This window comes from Camelus ferus, chromosome 10 (genome assembly GCF_009834535.1).
Source record: "Camelus ferus isolate YT-003-E chromosome 10, BCGSAC_Cfer_1.0, whole genome shotgun sequence".
Classification (NCBI taxonomy): Eukaryota; Metazoa; Chordata; class Mammalia; order Artiodactyla; family Camelidae; genus Camelus; species Camelus ferus.
Genome location: NC_045705.1, coordinates 41,492,960 through 41,506,449, shown reverse-complemented (window position 1 = coordinate 41,506,449; position 13,490 = coordinate 41,492,960). Strand labels below are relative to the sequence as shown.

Here is a 13,490-nt window from a genome sequence, read left to right as displayed (position 1 = left end):
TGAGACCTCCGCCTTAGCCTGTTGCATCAGTTAAATCCCCTGAAGAAGCCAAGACGATGGTAATTTTTCCCTCTGGCTTCTTCCAGATTGTGGAAGAACGAGCCTAACCCTGCCTTCTTTGTGGACCAGGAACTGCCTTCTCCAGAGTCCAAAGGCTCCAGAAAATTCCCCTCATGACTCAGAAATAAGGTTGAAGTCATCCTGAAGGCCTTCGCTTGGGATCCAACAAGGGGAGCTTGAATTTTCTGAACATCACACGAGACCGCTGCAGTCATCCTTATAAATCTAAGGCCGCGTGTGTCCGTATTCCCCGCGAAGCCCCGAACAGGCCCTCGGTACCTGCTCGTGGACAAGTGGATGCGGCAGCTGGCTGCTGTGGGACAGTCACTCTGGGGGTCATGAAAGCGGGCCCGACCCTATACCTGAGGATGCCCGACCCCCGCGGCCCCAGGGCTCCCTAGCCCCCTTGGCCAGACCCCAGCCAAGCCTAACTCCTTGTCCTTCTCATGGCCTAAGACAGCAAGCAGCCTTGCCTCATCTGAGAAACAGCTAGTTCTTTCCCTTTTCTCTGATAATTTGTTGTTTAGAATGGAAACCCCTTTAACTTTGTCTTCTGGGACTATTAAAAGCAGAATAGAAACATTTTCAGCTTGTCCTTTTGTGCTGTTTTCTGAGCCTACACCCTCCAGTGCTCAATTTGCAGGAAATGCAATTATGAAAACTCCCTCTGAAAAGGAAAGTTTGTTTTTCTTTCATCATGAGTGAGGAACAGCCATGCTTTCAGCTGCCCATGACATTTACGGGCACAGCCTATGTTGCAGCACATCCCTGGACCCCCAGGCTTCTCCAGTGGTTACTTCCAGAAAGCCAAGCAGCTTCCTTCCTCTCTATTTTTAAATCCCTAATACGTTACCCAAGGCCTCCCCTCCTCAAAATGGAAGTTAATGATGGAGATAACTTTATTTGCCAGACTTTATAGTCTGGGGTTTAAGAGCTGCTCTTTTTCCTCTTGAGTTCTGGTCTGTGATTAGGGTAACTTGCCACTTCAGAGGATGGCCTCAGAGGAAGGTCCCAGAAAGGAGAATGAGAAGTAGCCAGCAAGGTAGCCAATGAGTGTGGGTTCCAGAAGCCAAGAGCAGAGCTTCCCAGAGGAAAGAACGAGCACCAGTATCAAATGAGGATGAGAGGTCAAGGAAGAGGAGGGCTGAGGACTGACCGCTGCATTTGGCACGCTGGAGGTCCTGGTGACACTGACGAGAGGTGGGGACGGTCACTTGATGGGACTGGGTTTCAGGGAGACCAAGAAGAAAGGAAATGGAGGAAGTGAGTATATTCGGCCCTTTAGAAGAGTTTGGCTAAAAAGGGAAATAAGACATGGAGTGGGAATGACATAGGGTCCAGAGGAGGCTTTCTGAGGACGGGAATATGACATATTTGTATGCTGTGGTCAGAGAGGGAGCAGTTGAGGATGCTGAAAAAAGTGGAGAATTACAAAACAAATTCCTTGAGTAGGTAAACCGGGAGGGTCCAGCACAGACCTGGAGGTGGCCGGAGCCCAGAGCAGGGACCATTCATCCATGCAACAGGAGGGAAGGCAGGGTATATGGACAGGAGGCAGAGGCTTTGTAGACTTGGTGGTGAGCGGCTTCAGTTCTCTCCCAGTCGTTTCTATTTCCTTTGAACCACGCTTTCCACTTCTGAGAGGGGAAAAGACTGGGCGCTCACTTGTGCCTATTTCCTAGAGTTGTCGTCATGAAGATTAAATGAGCAAATGAAAGCAGGCAAGCTCATGCGTAGCACAGCGCCAGGGTCACGGTGAGAGCAGTCAGTAAGCGGCAGTTGCCACAGTATTCTTCTGAAATTTTCAACTCTTTCCTATCATTTGTCTTATTGCTTTGTGTTTTTCACCCCTTCCAGAGTCACAGCTGAACAGGTACATTCACCACCTATGTTCACTTCCCTCCACCTCCACTACCACCCGCCCCTCAGGTCTCCCCCAGGGAAACCCCATAATGCCGCTCCTGCTGCCTTCAACTCCAGAGTCAAGAAAGCTGTCTGAGCTGCACAGACCGTGCGGGGGTGGAAGCTGCTTTACTTCCAACTTGGTGACTGACAGGGGCAAGCTGCCGCCTCTTTCTGGCCTCAGTTTCCTCATCTGTACAATTGTTAGATGTCACACCCGTCACCCAGCACTGAATTTCTGTGGGTAAGCTGTTATTCAGCCCGCAGGTTCTAACCACAAGAGACTCGACACCCCAGAAGGAAAAGACCCATCAAGAATGCGGAGTCTTGGGGAGGGTCTCTGGTGAAATGTCTTTAGCGCCACCTGGTGTCGTATGCTTTGTACATCTCCTTTCAGGAGGCAGAAGGCAGTCCTGAAATAGAATCAGATGAGCAGAAAACTTGCTCTCCATCCAGTGGAAAACCGGAAACAGAAAACAGAAAGTTCACTCATACGCCCACCCTGCAACCATTAGTATTTTGTAGCTCCTTCCAGATTCTGTGTATGTATTTTGTTACAATTAGAATCATGATATGTAGACTCTTTGAGGTTCTCTTCCTTCCAACTAACTTGGTGAAGCATAGCTTAGGGGTTAAGAGCACATGCCCTAGAGGCTGATTCCCTGAGTTCAAAGCCTCACTCTGTTAAATGATCTTGGACAACTCAGCAAACTGCTCTGTGCCTCATTTTCCCAGTCTATAAACTGGGGATGACAATTAGATTAAATAAATGTCTTTACATTAAGGCATATGAAGCACTTAGATCAATATCTGATGTTAGTTACCACCCTCATATTATTTTCTGTGTTGCAGCATCATCTTCATGATGAACATTTTTAATGGCTGCAGTATTCTGCTGTCTACACTAGCTAACTTACTTAGCCATTACTCCTTTGTTAGCTGTTTGTTATTTCCAGTCTCTCTGTGTTATAAATAACACTGTTGTAAATATCTTACAACATACCTTTTGGATTTTTTTCATGCATAGATTCCCAGAAGTAGAAGCATAAGGTCAAAGGGTAAAAACATTTTATGCCTTTGGTCTATATTAGGAAATAGTTTTCTAAAAAGGGTTGTAGCTCTTTAAAATGGAATGTGGGCTGGAACTTTTGCACTGCTCCCTCACCAGCCTTAGATAACATCAATTTCTTTGATTTGCACAATTTTAACAAGCCATAAGCAGTCCCACTTCAATTTCCGTTTCTTTGACCATCACAGAGGCTTAGCATTGCCACTTGCGATTACTTTATCGTGACTCTTGTCGATCTGGGTCCACATCAGTTGCTCTAACACAGAAGAGTCGACATAAAGAATTGTGAATTGTGTATTAAAGAACTGAAAAGCCAGAAAGATATACTAAAGATCTGCTCCCGCCCCTGAGGCCGGGGGACACAGGGAAGACGAGGTGGCAGCTGGTTAGTGTTCGTGTCTCTGAGGGGCGCGCGGTGAGGCTAGTCCTCTAAGTAAGTGATGGACAAACTGCAAACTTGGATTCAGCTGCTGCCTCTGGAACAAACTGCTGCTGTAAGGGTGAGAAGCGAGGTTATGAAGTGGCCAAATTTAGCATAAACAAAATGCTCATGATCAATTCAATTTGAATTTCAGACAAATAACAGTTTTTAGAATATCTATGCTAATATTGCATGGAACACACACTAAAATATTATTTGTTGTTTATCTAAAATTCAAATTTAACTAAATGCCGTACATTTTACCCAGCAATCTTCCAAGGCAGGGATGATGCTGAAAAAACTGTTCCCTCCTGTCATCTAGCCTTTCAGTCTCCGTCTGGCACCCCCTACTGGCAGAGCCCATCATAGAGCCAGTTGGTAAAGCTGAAAAGTGGTTTGCAGACAATAACTGGCAGAATCCACTCTTTTGGCTGTTCAGCATTATTACTGTTCTATACATTGGTATTTCAACTCTAACAAAACGCAGCTATCTTTCTAACAAATGAAAACATTCTCACCTTCTCCCCGAAATGGGGAGAGGCAGTCTCTACGGTCATTTTATTTGCCAACTAAAGATTGTCGCTCTCCATCTGGTTCTGTGAGAATAAAGCCACTAGCCACTGCAGTTGCTGACCTTCAACACACCCTGCAAGGAGTTCAGGGCAGGGATCAAGAATGAGGCGCTCTGTGCTCTGGGAAAACGGGCAGAACAGGCCTTCAGATGTTTTCAGGAGAAGAGTTTATGAACCTAAGTTATTGAATCTTCTCACATCTGAAAAAAGCACTAAAACCATTAACAGAGACATCTGCTCCTCATGTGACTCATGTGACTAGCAGCAATCTTCTGCCAAAGGGTGTGCTTGACTGCACATCTCCCCTTCACCAAAGTCACACATACACTGACCTCCCCCCACCTCTTTGGAGCAGTTCCTCAGAGCTGTCTGAGAGGCTGTCTCCTGGACTGTAGTCCTCATTAGAGCCCAAATAAAACTTAACTCACAACTCTCATGTTGTGCTTTTATTTTTTCAGTCAACATATTTGTCTCTGGAAGATGGTCGCACTACCCATCTCTGGGCAGGGTTAACTATTCTTAAAACTCAGCCACAATCACATTTGAAAATTCTGTTATCTAAATGCTAAATTGAGCAAACCCTAGATGGCTTGGGAAAGATGCTGACTGGCATACACAGGACATGCTATTTTATACACCTGATTATTGAGAACCTATTCTCATTAAGCCCTCTGGTGAGCTTTCATATGGGGCACAAATATCTTCACACTCTGTACCTTTTCCAAGAAATCCACCCACACACCCTTCCATCACCAATCTTACTGTTTCTTTCTTTCTAAGTCCCTGTCTTCCTTTTGTGTGTGTGTGTGCTGGCAGTACTGGGGGTTGAACCCAGCAGGACCCCTAATGCTAGACGAACCGTTAGCAGCTGCTCATGAATCACTGCAGGTCTAGCCATCTCTTGGGCCAAAGTGGGCCACCAGATTTACAACTTGAGGTCATGTCCACTTGGAAGAGCTCCCTCAGCATTTCCCTGGAGGGCTACCTTTTCTCAAGGCCATGAAGCCACAACCATACACTTCTAGGTGATACCAGCATATCATTAAGAATAATTTGCAAACCAAGCCCAAGTTTTTTTTCTCTTCGGTCAGCTGGTCAAAAGGAATTCCTAGTGAGGCCTTGGGTGTGGCTTGAGGGAGAGGAAGTCATGCAGCAAGAGCAGGTGTCAAATGAGTCTGAGCCAGCGGCTCATGCAGCTTACTTGTGCCTTCAGAGATGTTCAAGCCACTTGGTGGTGGTTATGTCATGGGGCGCAGCCAGTCTTAGGACTCGCTGGATAAGACAGGCAGCTTGGGTCATGTGGTCACTTAATGTTTCATGGTTAGCTTGCAGCCTCATTTTTAGCATTTTTTATCCATTTATTCCTTGAACAAATCATTCTGTGAGGCTCACACTTCGTACTGGCTTTCGTTATAGTTGACCTTGTTATTTCATTCAGGAATGATGGTGACAGCAGCACCTGACTCTCTGATCCTCTCTGCCAGGGTTGGGTAGCAATCCAGGAGCTGTTTTGTTCGAAATAACAGTTATCTGCAAAAGAGTGCATGGAGGTATCGTGCAAAGAGAGTTGCCTGACAACCTGCACACCTCCAGGCTTGACTTCTGTAAGGGCTGAGGAAAGTTGCTCGTGCTGCCACAGGTCCTAGGTGTGGGAGCTCTGCCCACGTCTTCTCTGGGGGAGGGGACCCAGTGGCCAGAGGCTGATCTCAGTCCACTCTGTTGCAGGCACAGCCTCCGTTGCTGTGGCCGGGATCCTGGCTGCTTTGCGAATCACCAAGAACAAGCTCTCCAATCACGTGTTTGTTTTCCAAGGTGCCGGTGAGGTAGGTGCTGTCGGGAAGAATAAGAACGGGCAGAGGAGCATTGAGGAGGGGAGGTGTTCTGGGCTTCTGAGGAGGGGGAACAGCACAGGTGCACTGTGATCCCTGCAGCAGCCTGGGCCCCAACACTGGGGAGTCTCAAGGCCAGGACTTAACTGGGCCTCTTGGGGGCAGCGGGGGAAGAAGGGAGGATCTTGGTGAAGCATCTGATAAACACTGAGCACTTTTTGCCTTTTATCTAAACATGCACCTTGCAGGCAGCCATGGGCATCGCCCACCTCCTTGTCATGGCCCTGGAGAAAGAAGGTGTATCCAAGGCAGAGGCCACAAGGAAGATCTGGATGGTGGACTCCAAGGGGCTTATTGTCAAGGTACTGTCAGTCTGGAGCCCTGGAGGTTACCTGACATCCACAGCTACTGGAACTGGGCTGGAAGAGACCTCCAGGGGGCAAACTGCTCAGACAGAATAGAGAGCAAAAGGAGGGCAGTGTCCCAATCTCCAAAGCAAAAGACTCATCCCAAAGTAGCCTAATTTGCCTTTGTCCACAAGCTTTGACTGTGCATGTGGATGTGTGTGCTCCTTGTAGCCTTATCTCCCACCTTGTCCTGCCCTGCACTAACCTCCAGCCATACTGAACCATAGCTGTCCAAAAAGAACGTGCTCTCGCTCTTCCACATCCTTGCATATTTTGTTCCTCTGCCTGAAAGGCCCTTGTCTTTTTCCATGTGCCCAATCTCAGCCTTCAACCCCATCTGTTTACTCCTTGTCTTCTGTTACCTCCTTGAGTCAGCTTTCCCTGAGCATCTAGGTCTCAGTGGGTTTCCTGCACATATGCTGGCATAGCCCTCCCCCCTCGTGGCACACTTACCACGTCGTAGGGCTGTTGCCCCTTTACTTGTCTCCCTCCCCACTAAGCTGTATCGTCTTTTTTCTTTCTTCCTTTTTTTTTTTTTTGTGATGGCAGTACTGGCGGTTGAACCCAGCAGGGCCTCGTGCATACTAAGAATGCGCTCTACCACTGAGCTCTTTCCCTCCCCCTCGGCTGCATAGTCTTGATGTCAGTGCCTGGCATGTGATAAGTACATAATGATGTTTGAGGTGTGAGTGAAGGAATGAATGAGAGAGACAGTCCAGCTTCTGACTGCAGTGTGGTGAGGGGCACAGTTGGATGACCTCCCCCTTTTGGACTTCATTCAGAGCTCCATGTTTTAATTCCCCAAATCCTCACTAACACAGAATGTCAGTGAGAGATTTAAAAAGAGACAGAGATAGAAACGTGAGGCTCTCAACCCAGAAGAGCAGAGACCCCTCAGCAGAAGCAGACCTTCCTTTTGTTCTGTGTAAAGCCAGATGACCAGGGGAAGGAACTGGGACCTGGAGGTTCCTCCAGATCATTCCACAGCGGCGTCCAGGCCCAGGCAGGGTCTGCCACACTTGCCTCTTGCCCACCTTGCAACATCACTTTGCTCACCTGTTGAGCTCACCCCTCCTCAGAGGTCTCTTAAAGCAGACGTCTTCATTCTGGTTCTCATGAGGCCAGCTGAGTCAGCAGGAATGTTGACCAGCCTGTCACTCACTGACTCCTATTTGCAGAAATGTAAGGAATCTGGAGCTCACTGGGTGCAGCCAGCCATTGCAAGGGTGTCCTGGATCCCAGCTTGCTTTTATTTATAGGGAGGTTAATGGTTCTTGTCAAGTACATTAGCTCCCTGACCCTGGGTGACTCAGGCCCCCATCCCTCAACCTGGCCTGTGTGCTAAATGTCTCGGGGCCGAGAGTCTTGGTCAGACTGAGGCATTTCCTCAGAGCCTTTCTGTCTTGGCCCAGGAAGCCAGGACCCCAGTGGCGCAAAGAAAGTCTTTATGGATTCTCCATATGTGGTTGGGGTTAAAGAAAGGTGTGCGCGAGCACACATACACACACGCGCGCGCGCGCGTTTAAAGTCCTTAGGTTCCATCTTAGCTTCTGATCAAGAGGATGGGCCCCAAGGCGTGAGACTGCGCAGACCGAAGCCCAGGGCTCTGCAGGGAGTGCTCTCACACTCCCCAGGTGCATCCACGCCCTGCCCAGCGGTTCTCGCCACCACAGCTGCATCATGTCCTTCCTCTCCCTGCAGGGGAGGAGCCACCTGAACCATGAGAAGGAGGTGTTTGCCCAAGACCACCCTGAAGTGAACTCCCTGGAGGAGGTGGTGAGGCTGGTGAAGCCCACAGCCATCATAGGTAGGAGGAGGGGGCGGCCCCCTGCCCAGCCCAGATAACCCTCTTGACTTGCAGGTGAAGACTGAGGCTCAGCAAAGAGGCATAAGCACCCATGGAAACACAGCTCTTTCCCCTCTTGTCCCATTCAGTGCTACAAACTTTTATTGAGATATTACTGTATAAAAACCATAGAACGAAGGCACCGAGGTGGGCTTGGTGACGCAGAATTATACCGTAAAGTGAAAAGGCACAGGCTGGCCTCTCTAACTAGGATGAAGTGAGCACTCCTCCCCCAAGGAGGGGACCCTGGCGTCACTCCCTGTCCTCGGGGAGCAGCCCACTGGAAAGGGCCGTGCCCAGGAACGCCTTCACAGGTGCATGTTAACTGGGCAGGGGCCTGAAGTGGACCAGTGGTCCCTTACGAATTAAAGGGCACTCAGCCAGCTCAAGCAGATCGTCCCTCTGGCAGATGCCATCCCCAAGACACCTGAGCTGTCCGTGCTGTACTTGGTTCCCCACCAGCAGCACCAGGAGAGGAACGGGGTGTTGGTAAAGAGTAGGCATCCCCACTACCCCGCTTTTCCCTGTAGGTGTTGCCGCCATCGCAGGAGCCTTCACGGAGCAGATTCTGAGGGACATGGCCTCCTTCCACGAGCGCCCTATCATCTTTGCCCTGAGCAACCCCACCAGCAAGGCTGAGTGCACGGCTGAGAAGTGCTACCAGGTCACCGAGGTCAGAGGGGAGTCCTTCCTTCCCCAGGCTGAGAGGACACAGTGACAATAACCATGAGTAGCCCTGTGAGGGTGAAGAACATCCCCACGGGGCTGATAGGCAAACAGGTTCAAAAGTAACTCGCCCAAGGTCACAGAGCTGAAAGAGGAGTGGAGCTGGCCCCCAAACCCAGGCCTGGCTCCAAAGCCCTGCTCAGGGTTCCCCTAAGGTAGAGCTCTGACCAGCACCCCACCCAGGCCCTTGTAGACTCTAGGACATTTACACACCTGTCATGTCTTGGGTTGACCCTCTCAGGAAGTGACAGGTTAAAAAGGTACACCTTCACCTTTCTGCGGTTTCTTGGCTGCCAGGTAACTCAGTGGGAGCTAGCTTTCTGGTCAAATGAACAGGGGTGCTCTCAGCACCTGCAGTGTGGTCAGCACAGTGCTGAGCCTTTAGGAGAAGGTGACGAAGGGGTCAACACTGGTGAGATAAGACTAGGCCACCGTTACTCCTGAAACCTGTCTCCAAGCTCCATTTCTGGTTTTCTTCCTGCCCCCAGGGCCGAGGGATCTTTGCCAGTGGAAGTCCTTTTAAAAGCGTGACTCTGGAAGACGGCAGGACCTTCATTCCCGGGCAGGGAAACAACGCCTATGTGTTCCCTGGAGTGGCTCTGGGAGTCATGGCCGGTGGGATCCGGCACATCCCCGACGAGATCTTCCTCCTGACAGCAGAGGTATCACTGTCCCTGCTCCCTCACGTGCTCCCAGTAGGGCCTGTGAGCTACACCTGGTCCTACACTGGCCCCCAAAGATTCCTTCTCTTGTCTCTCCTAACTGTCTGTCCCCAACCCCGGCAATGATTCCTCACAGTTTTGGAACCTCAAGCTCTTCCCAAGGTCACTTGAGACTTGAACTTCTCTCAAAACACACACAGGGTTTTTAAGGTGGGCGGGTAAGGAATAGTCAGTGGGAGGGGCTGTTGGCAGGAGGCACTGGCAGGGAGGGAAGATGCCCTGTACTGCTCACTGCCCCTCAGCAGTACCCTTATGCCTGCCGAGAACACGGATGCCACCAGAACCACCTGAAACCTAGGCTCATAGACCATGACAAGCAATAGCACCTTCCAGCCATGGGTCTTGGCCAAATTACTGGGGCAACTGGTAGCAAAATAAGCCCTACTAGGGCAGCTTTCTGTAAGGAAGGGCAGAGGTTGCACATCTGGCTCACCTGCTCTTGGCATACCGTATCTTGGGTACAGATGTGGAGATGTGGGGTGCACCTGCTCCAGGTATCTTACTAGAAAAGCTCTCAGAAGGGCTCTTTACTGAGCATGGTGAAAACAGTAAAAGAATTCATTAAGACTGACAGCCCACATTCATAATACTGGTTGTTAATAACAGCAGTCACGGTGGCTGGCGTCCAGCAGGTGCTTACTGCCTGCCAGGGGCTGCACACTTATCTTCCCCCGAAGGAAACCAAGGCATAGGAATGCTTCTGTTGGGAGGTTAAGCTAATCGTAACTATAAACAAATACCACATATATTTATCCCATGGCTGAAGCATTATGCTGTACACTAGAAATTGACACAACATTGTAAACTGACTATACTTCAATAAAAAATATACATACAAAAACCCCCCCCAAAAATCTAAGCACACACACAACACACACACACACACACCCCGGTGAGCACTAAAGGCCCTCCTATGATGTCTGACGTGCTCCTGCGTTTCCCCCTCACCACAGCACTGGTGAGAGCCCAGAATCAGTGAGACCCGAGACTGGCTTCCATGTGGCCCTGTGCAGCCTGCTCCTGTGAGTCCCATAGGGAACTGCCTCATGCACCATGTTCCTTCTTATTATGTCTCGGGAAGGTTTGTCAGCCTCCCCTGAGCCTCGTGCACACCAGCGACGGCTTCATGCTGTGGTTCTCTGTCCCTCTTATCTGAATATTTTGTGTTTGTGTTGCTTCTGGTCTCTACGACTGGTGGGGGTGTCGCTGTGGGCGGCGCTGTTTGAAATCCCCAGTGGACGAGAAGAGTCCCTTCCTGCTTGGAGCTGGCCTGAAAGCACACTCCCCTGTTGTGCAGAAACAAGGCTGGAGAGCCCTCCTGTGCAACCCCAGGAGACATCAGCACAGCCCCATCCACCTTGTGGGACAGTTCAGCTCCATCGTTTTGTGAACAGTGTCCATGAATTATACACGCACCTCTTCTCAATCTACTTCTTGATCACCTGCTATGAGCAGCACAAAGCCCCTCCCCTTCAGGACCTGACAGTCTGGTCTTCAAAGGCCTGGCAAGTTATATTTCTGAAAAGGGTGCTTTTAAATTAAGATAATTTAAGCTGAATTAGCTGAATTTGATTTTCCTGTGAAAAAAGTAATACAAGTTTACACGCACTATCTCCTTTCACCTTGACCGCCCTGTGAAATATAGTGATTATGCCTATGTGATAGATGAGGAAAGTGAGGCACGGAGTTTAAGTCACATGCCCAAGGTCACCTGGCTTGTGAGTGATGCACCAGGATGGCCCCAGGCACTTTGACTCCGAGACGCAGCAGAGCATTAGCAGTGCCCAGCGTCTTAGCAGGGACCCCACACACCGTGCCATCATCACTCTTCACTCTGCAGGGTAACCTTCCTAGCCGCAGATCTAGTCATGGAAACCCTGCTTCCCTAATCAGTCCATTTTCTACACCTCCACAAAGAGAATCCTTCGAAGCACCGACCAGGCCATCTCTCTCCTAATTTCAGACCTCTGTATGGCTCCCACAGGCTTACAGGAAAATCCAGACTCCTTCCCACGGTCTCCATACAAGGCACCTCATCACAGACCCTCCTTTCCTCTCCAGCCTTTCAGCCGCCCCCCACCATCAGCCTATCCAGCGTTCTTTTTCACAGTCCCAAACTCGTGCTCCCTCTTACCTCCCAAGCTTTGCATGTGCTGTTCCCCCACCCCTTTTCAAGTAATTCATGCTTTGTCCTTCAGGGCCTAGCTTATGTCACAGGGAAGCCTTCCCTGCACATGGCCGACTGGGCCCTGCCCTCCTCTCTGCCTCTGTGTCCCCTCTCCTCGCACTCACCCTGCTGTAATTGCTACAATGGCTTGTTAGCTGTGCACTGACACCAGTGTCTGGCAAGGAAAAGCCTGAGGCGTCTCACGTGGATCTCAGCACCCAGCACAGAGCCTGGCTATGGTAGAGCTCAGTGCACGTTTGCCCGAATGAACAAAGGAGAGGGAGGAGCGTGAGGCTGAGGCAGCAGAGGGGGAGGCCGGCACCCCTATGTCTGCCAAACTCTGGGGCAAGACCCGGTCCTTTCCCTGTCCATTCCGGGACACAGAGTTCTCAGAGCGCACCAGGGCTTTTCCCAAATCTAAGTTTGGCACAAGAAGATCAGGTGGGAGCGAACTCAGAGGCACCACATTAAAGGGGCTGTTCTGCGAGGCTGGCTGAGCACCAGTGCCTGAGGCCGGAGGCGGCGGCTTGCGGGGTGGGGTGGGGGGGTGGCCTACGTGAACACCCAGGATGTTACTGAGCGTGCGGAAGAGGCTGGAACTCAGGACGTGAGGGACTCAGGGACCCCTATGCAACAAGCTGACCAGCCCAGGGGAGATCCCGGAGTCTGCTTTGCAGGTCATGAGTCTGTTCATCTTGGCCTTAGTGATTTTCACTTAGAATTCAGAGAGCCTCAAGGTGTTTTAAGCCTCAGCTGGTCTCACAAGACAGAAAGCTGTGTCCTTGCTTAAGGCCAAGCATTAAGCTCCCCTGGGGCTACGAGGTGGCAGAGACAACAGTGGAAGCTGCTGTGACTGGCCACCAGGGAGGGGGAGGGGAGTCTGGTGTGCTGAGTTGGGCTGCTTCTGGGAAGGCAGAAACTCAGCTTATTCCCCTCTGTTCTCTCTCCCCAGCAAATTGCCCAGGAGGTCTCTGAGCAGCACCTGTCACAGGGGAGACTGTACCCACCACTCAGCGCCATCCGAGACGTGTCTCTGAGGATCGCCATCAAAGTAAGGGACATCTTGCTCCCTTAACATGGGCAGTGAGACTCACCAACTTTCCTCCATACGACTGGAGGGGGCTGTGGGGACAGCAGCTATGGAAGCACCCTGAGCTCCGTGGGCTGCGCTGCATGCACCCCAGGGGCTGGGTGACAAACTCTTGCCTGGAGCTCCAGCCCGACCCCAACACCCACTCAGGGCAGTGCTGGGAAGGCTTCTGGATTTCCCCTCCAACACCAGGCAGAAAGGTCAGCAGTGTCCCTGGTTTTGTGGACCAGAATGTGGGTGGAATTTTTTTTAAATGAATCATAAGTGCCCATTTACACAGAAAGGTCAACTTGCATAATACCATGGAGGGAGCTCAGGCTCTGGGTCCCAGCTCAGCCAGTCAGCTGCAGTCACCCTAGGCCAGTCACTTCACTTTCCTGAGCCTCAGTTTCCTTCTTTTCCAAAGTAGCCAGGAATTCCTCTCTCCCAGAGGTTTAGAGAGGATTAAACGAGAACAGTGAAAAAGCTCTACTACACTCAGTGCTTTTCCAGCCAGAGGAGATGCTCACGCCTCCCCTTCCTCTCAGAATGGCTGGGCCATGGGGCAATCGGGTTCACAGACGATTCCAAGTAAAAGTGTCGCCCAATAGATGACGGTACAGAGATGATGGGGTTTCCAAGAGTCAGAACAAGGTGCAGAAAAGACTGGCCCGACATTGATAATTGTTAAATCTGGATG

The 13,490-nt window shown here is 50.5% G+C and overlaps 1 protein-coding gene across 1 annotated transcript in view; it reads left to right on the top strand.

The window, feature by feature from the left end:
* ME3 (malic enzyme 3) overlaps nt 1-13,490 on the top strand; it is a 171,557-nt gene that overhangs the window by 154,145 nt on the left and 3,922 nt on the right. The window contains 6 exon segments of the mRNA XM_006189539.2: nt 5,750-5,847; nt 6,102-6,215; nt 7,962-8,067; nt 8,637-8,779; nt 9,321-9,494; nt 12,674-12,772. Of these exon segments, the coding sequence (XP_006189601.2) occupies nt 5,750-5,847; nt 6,102-6,215; nt 7,962-8,067; nt 8,637-8,779; nt 9,321-9,494; nt 12,674-12,772 (734 nt within the window).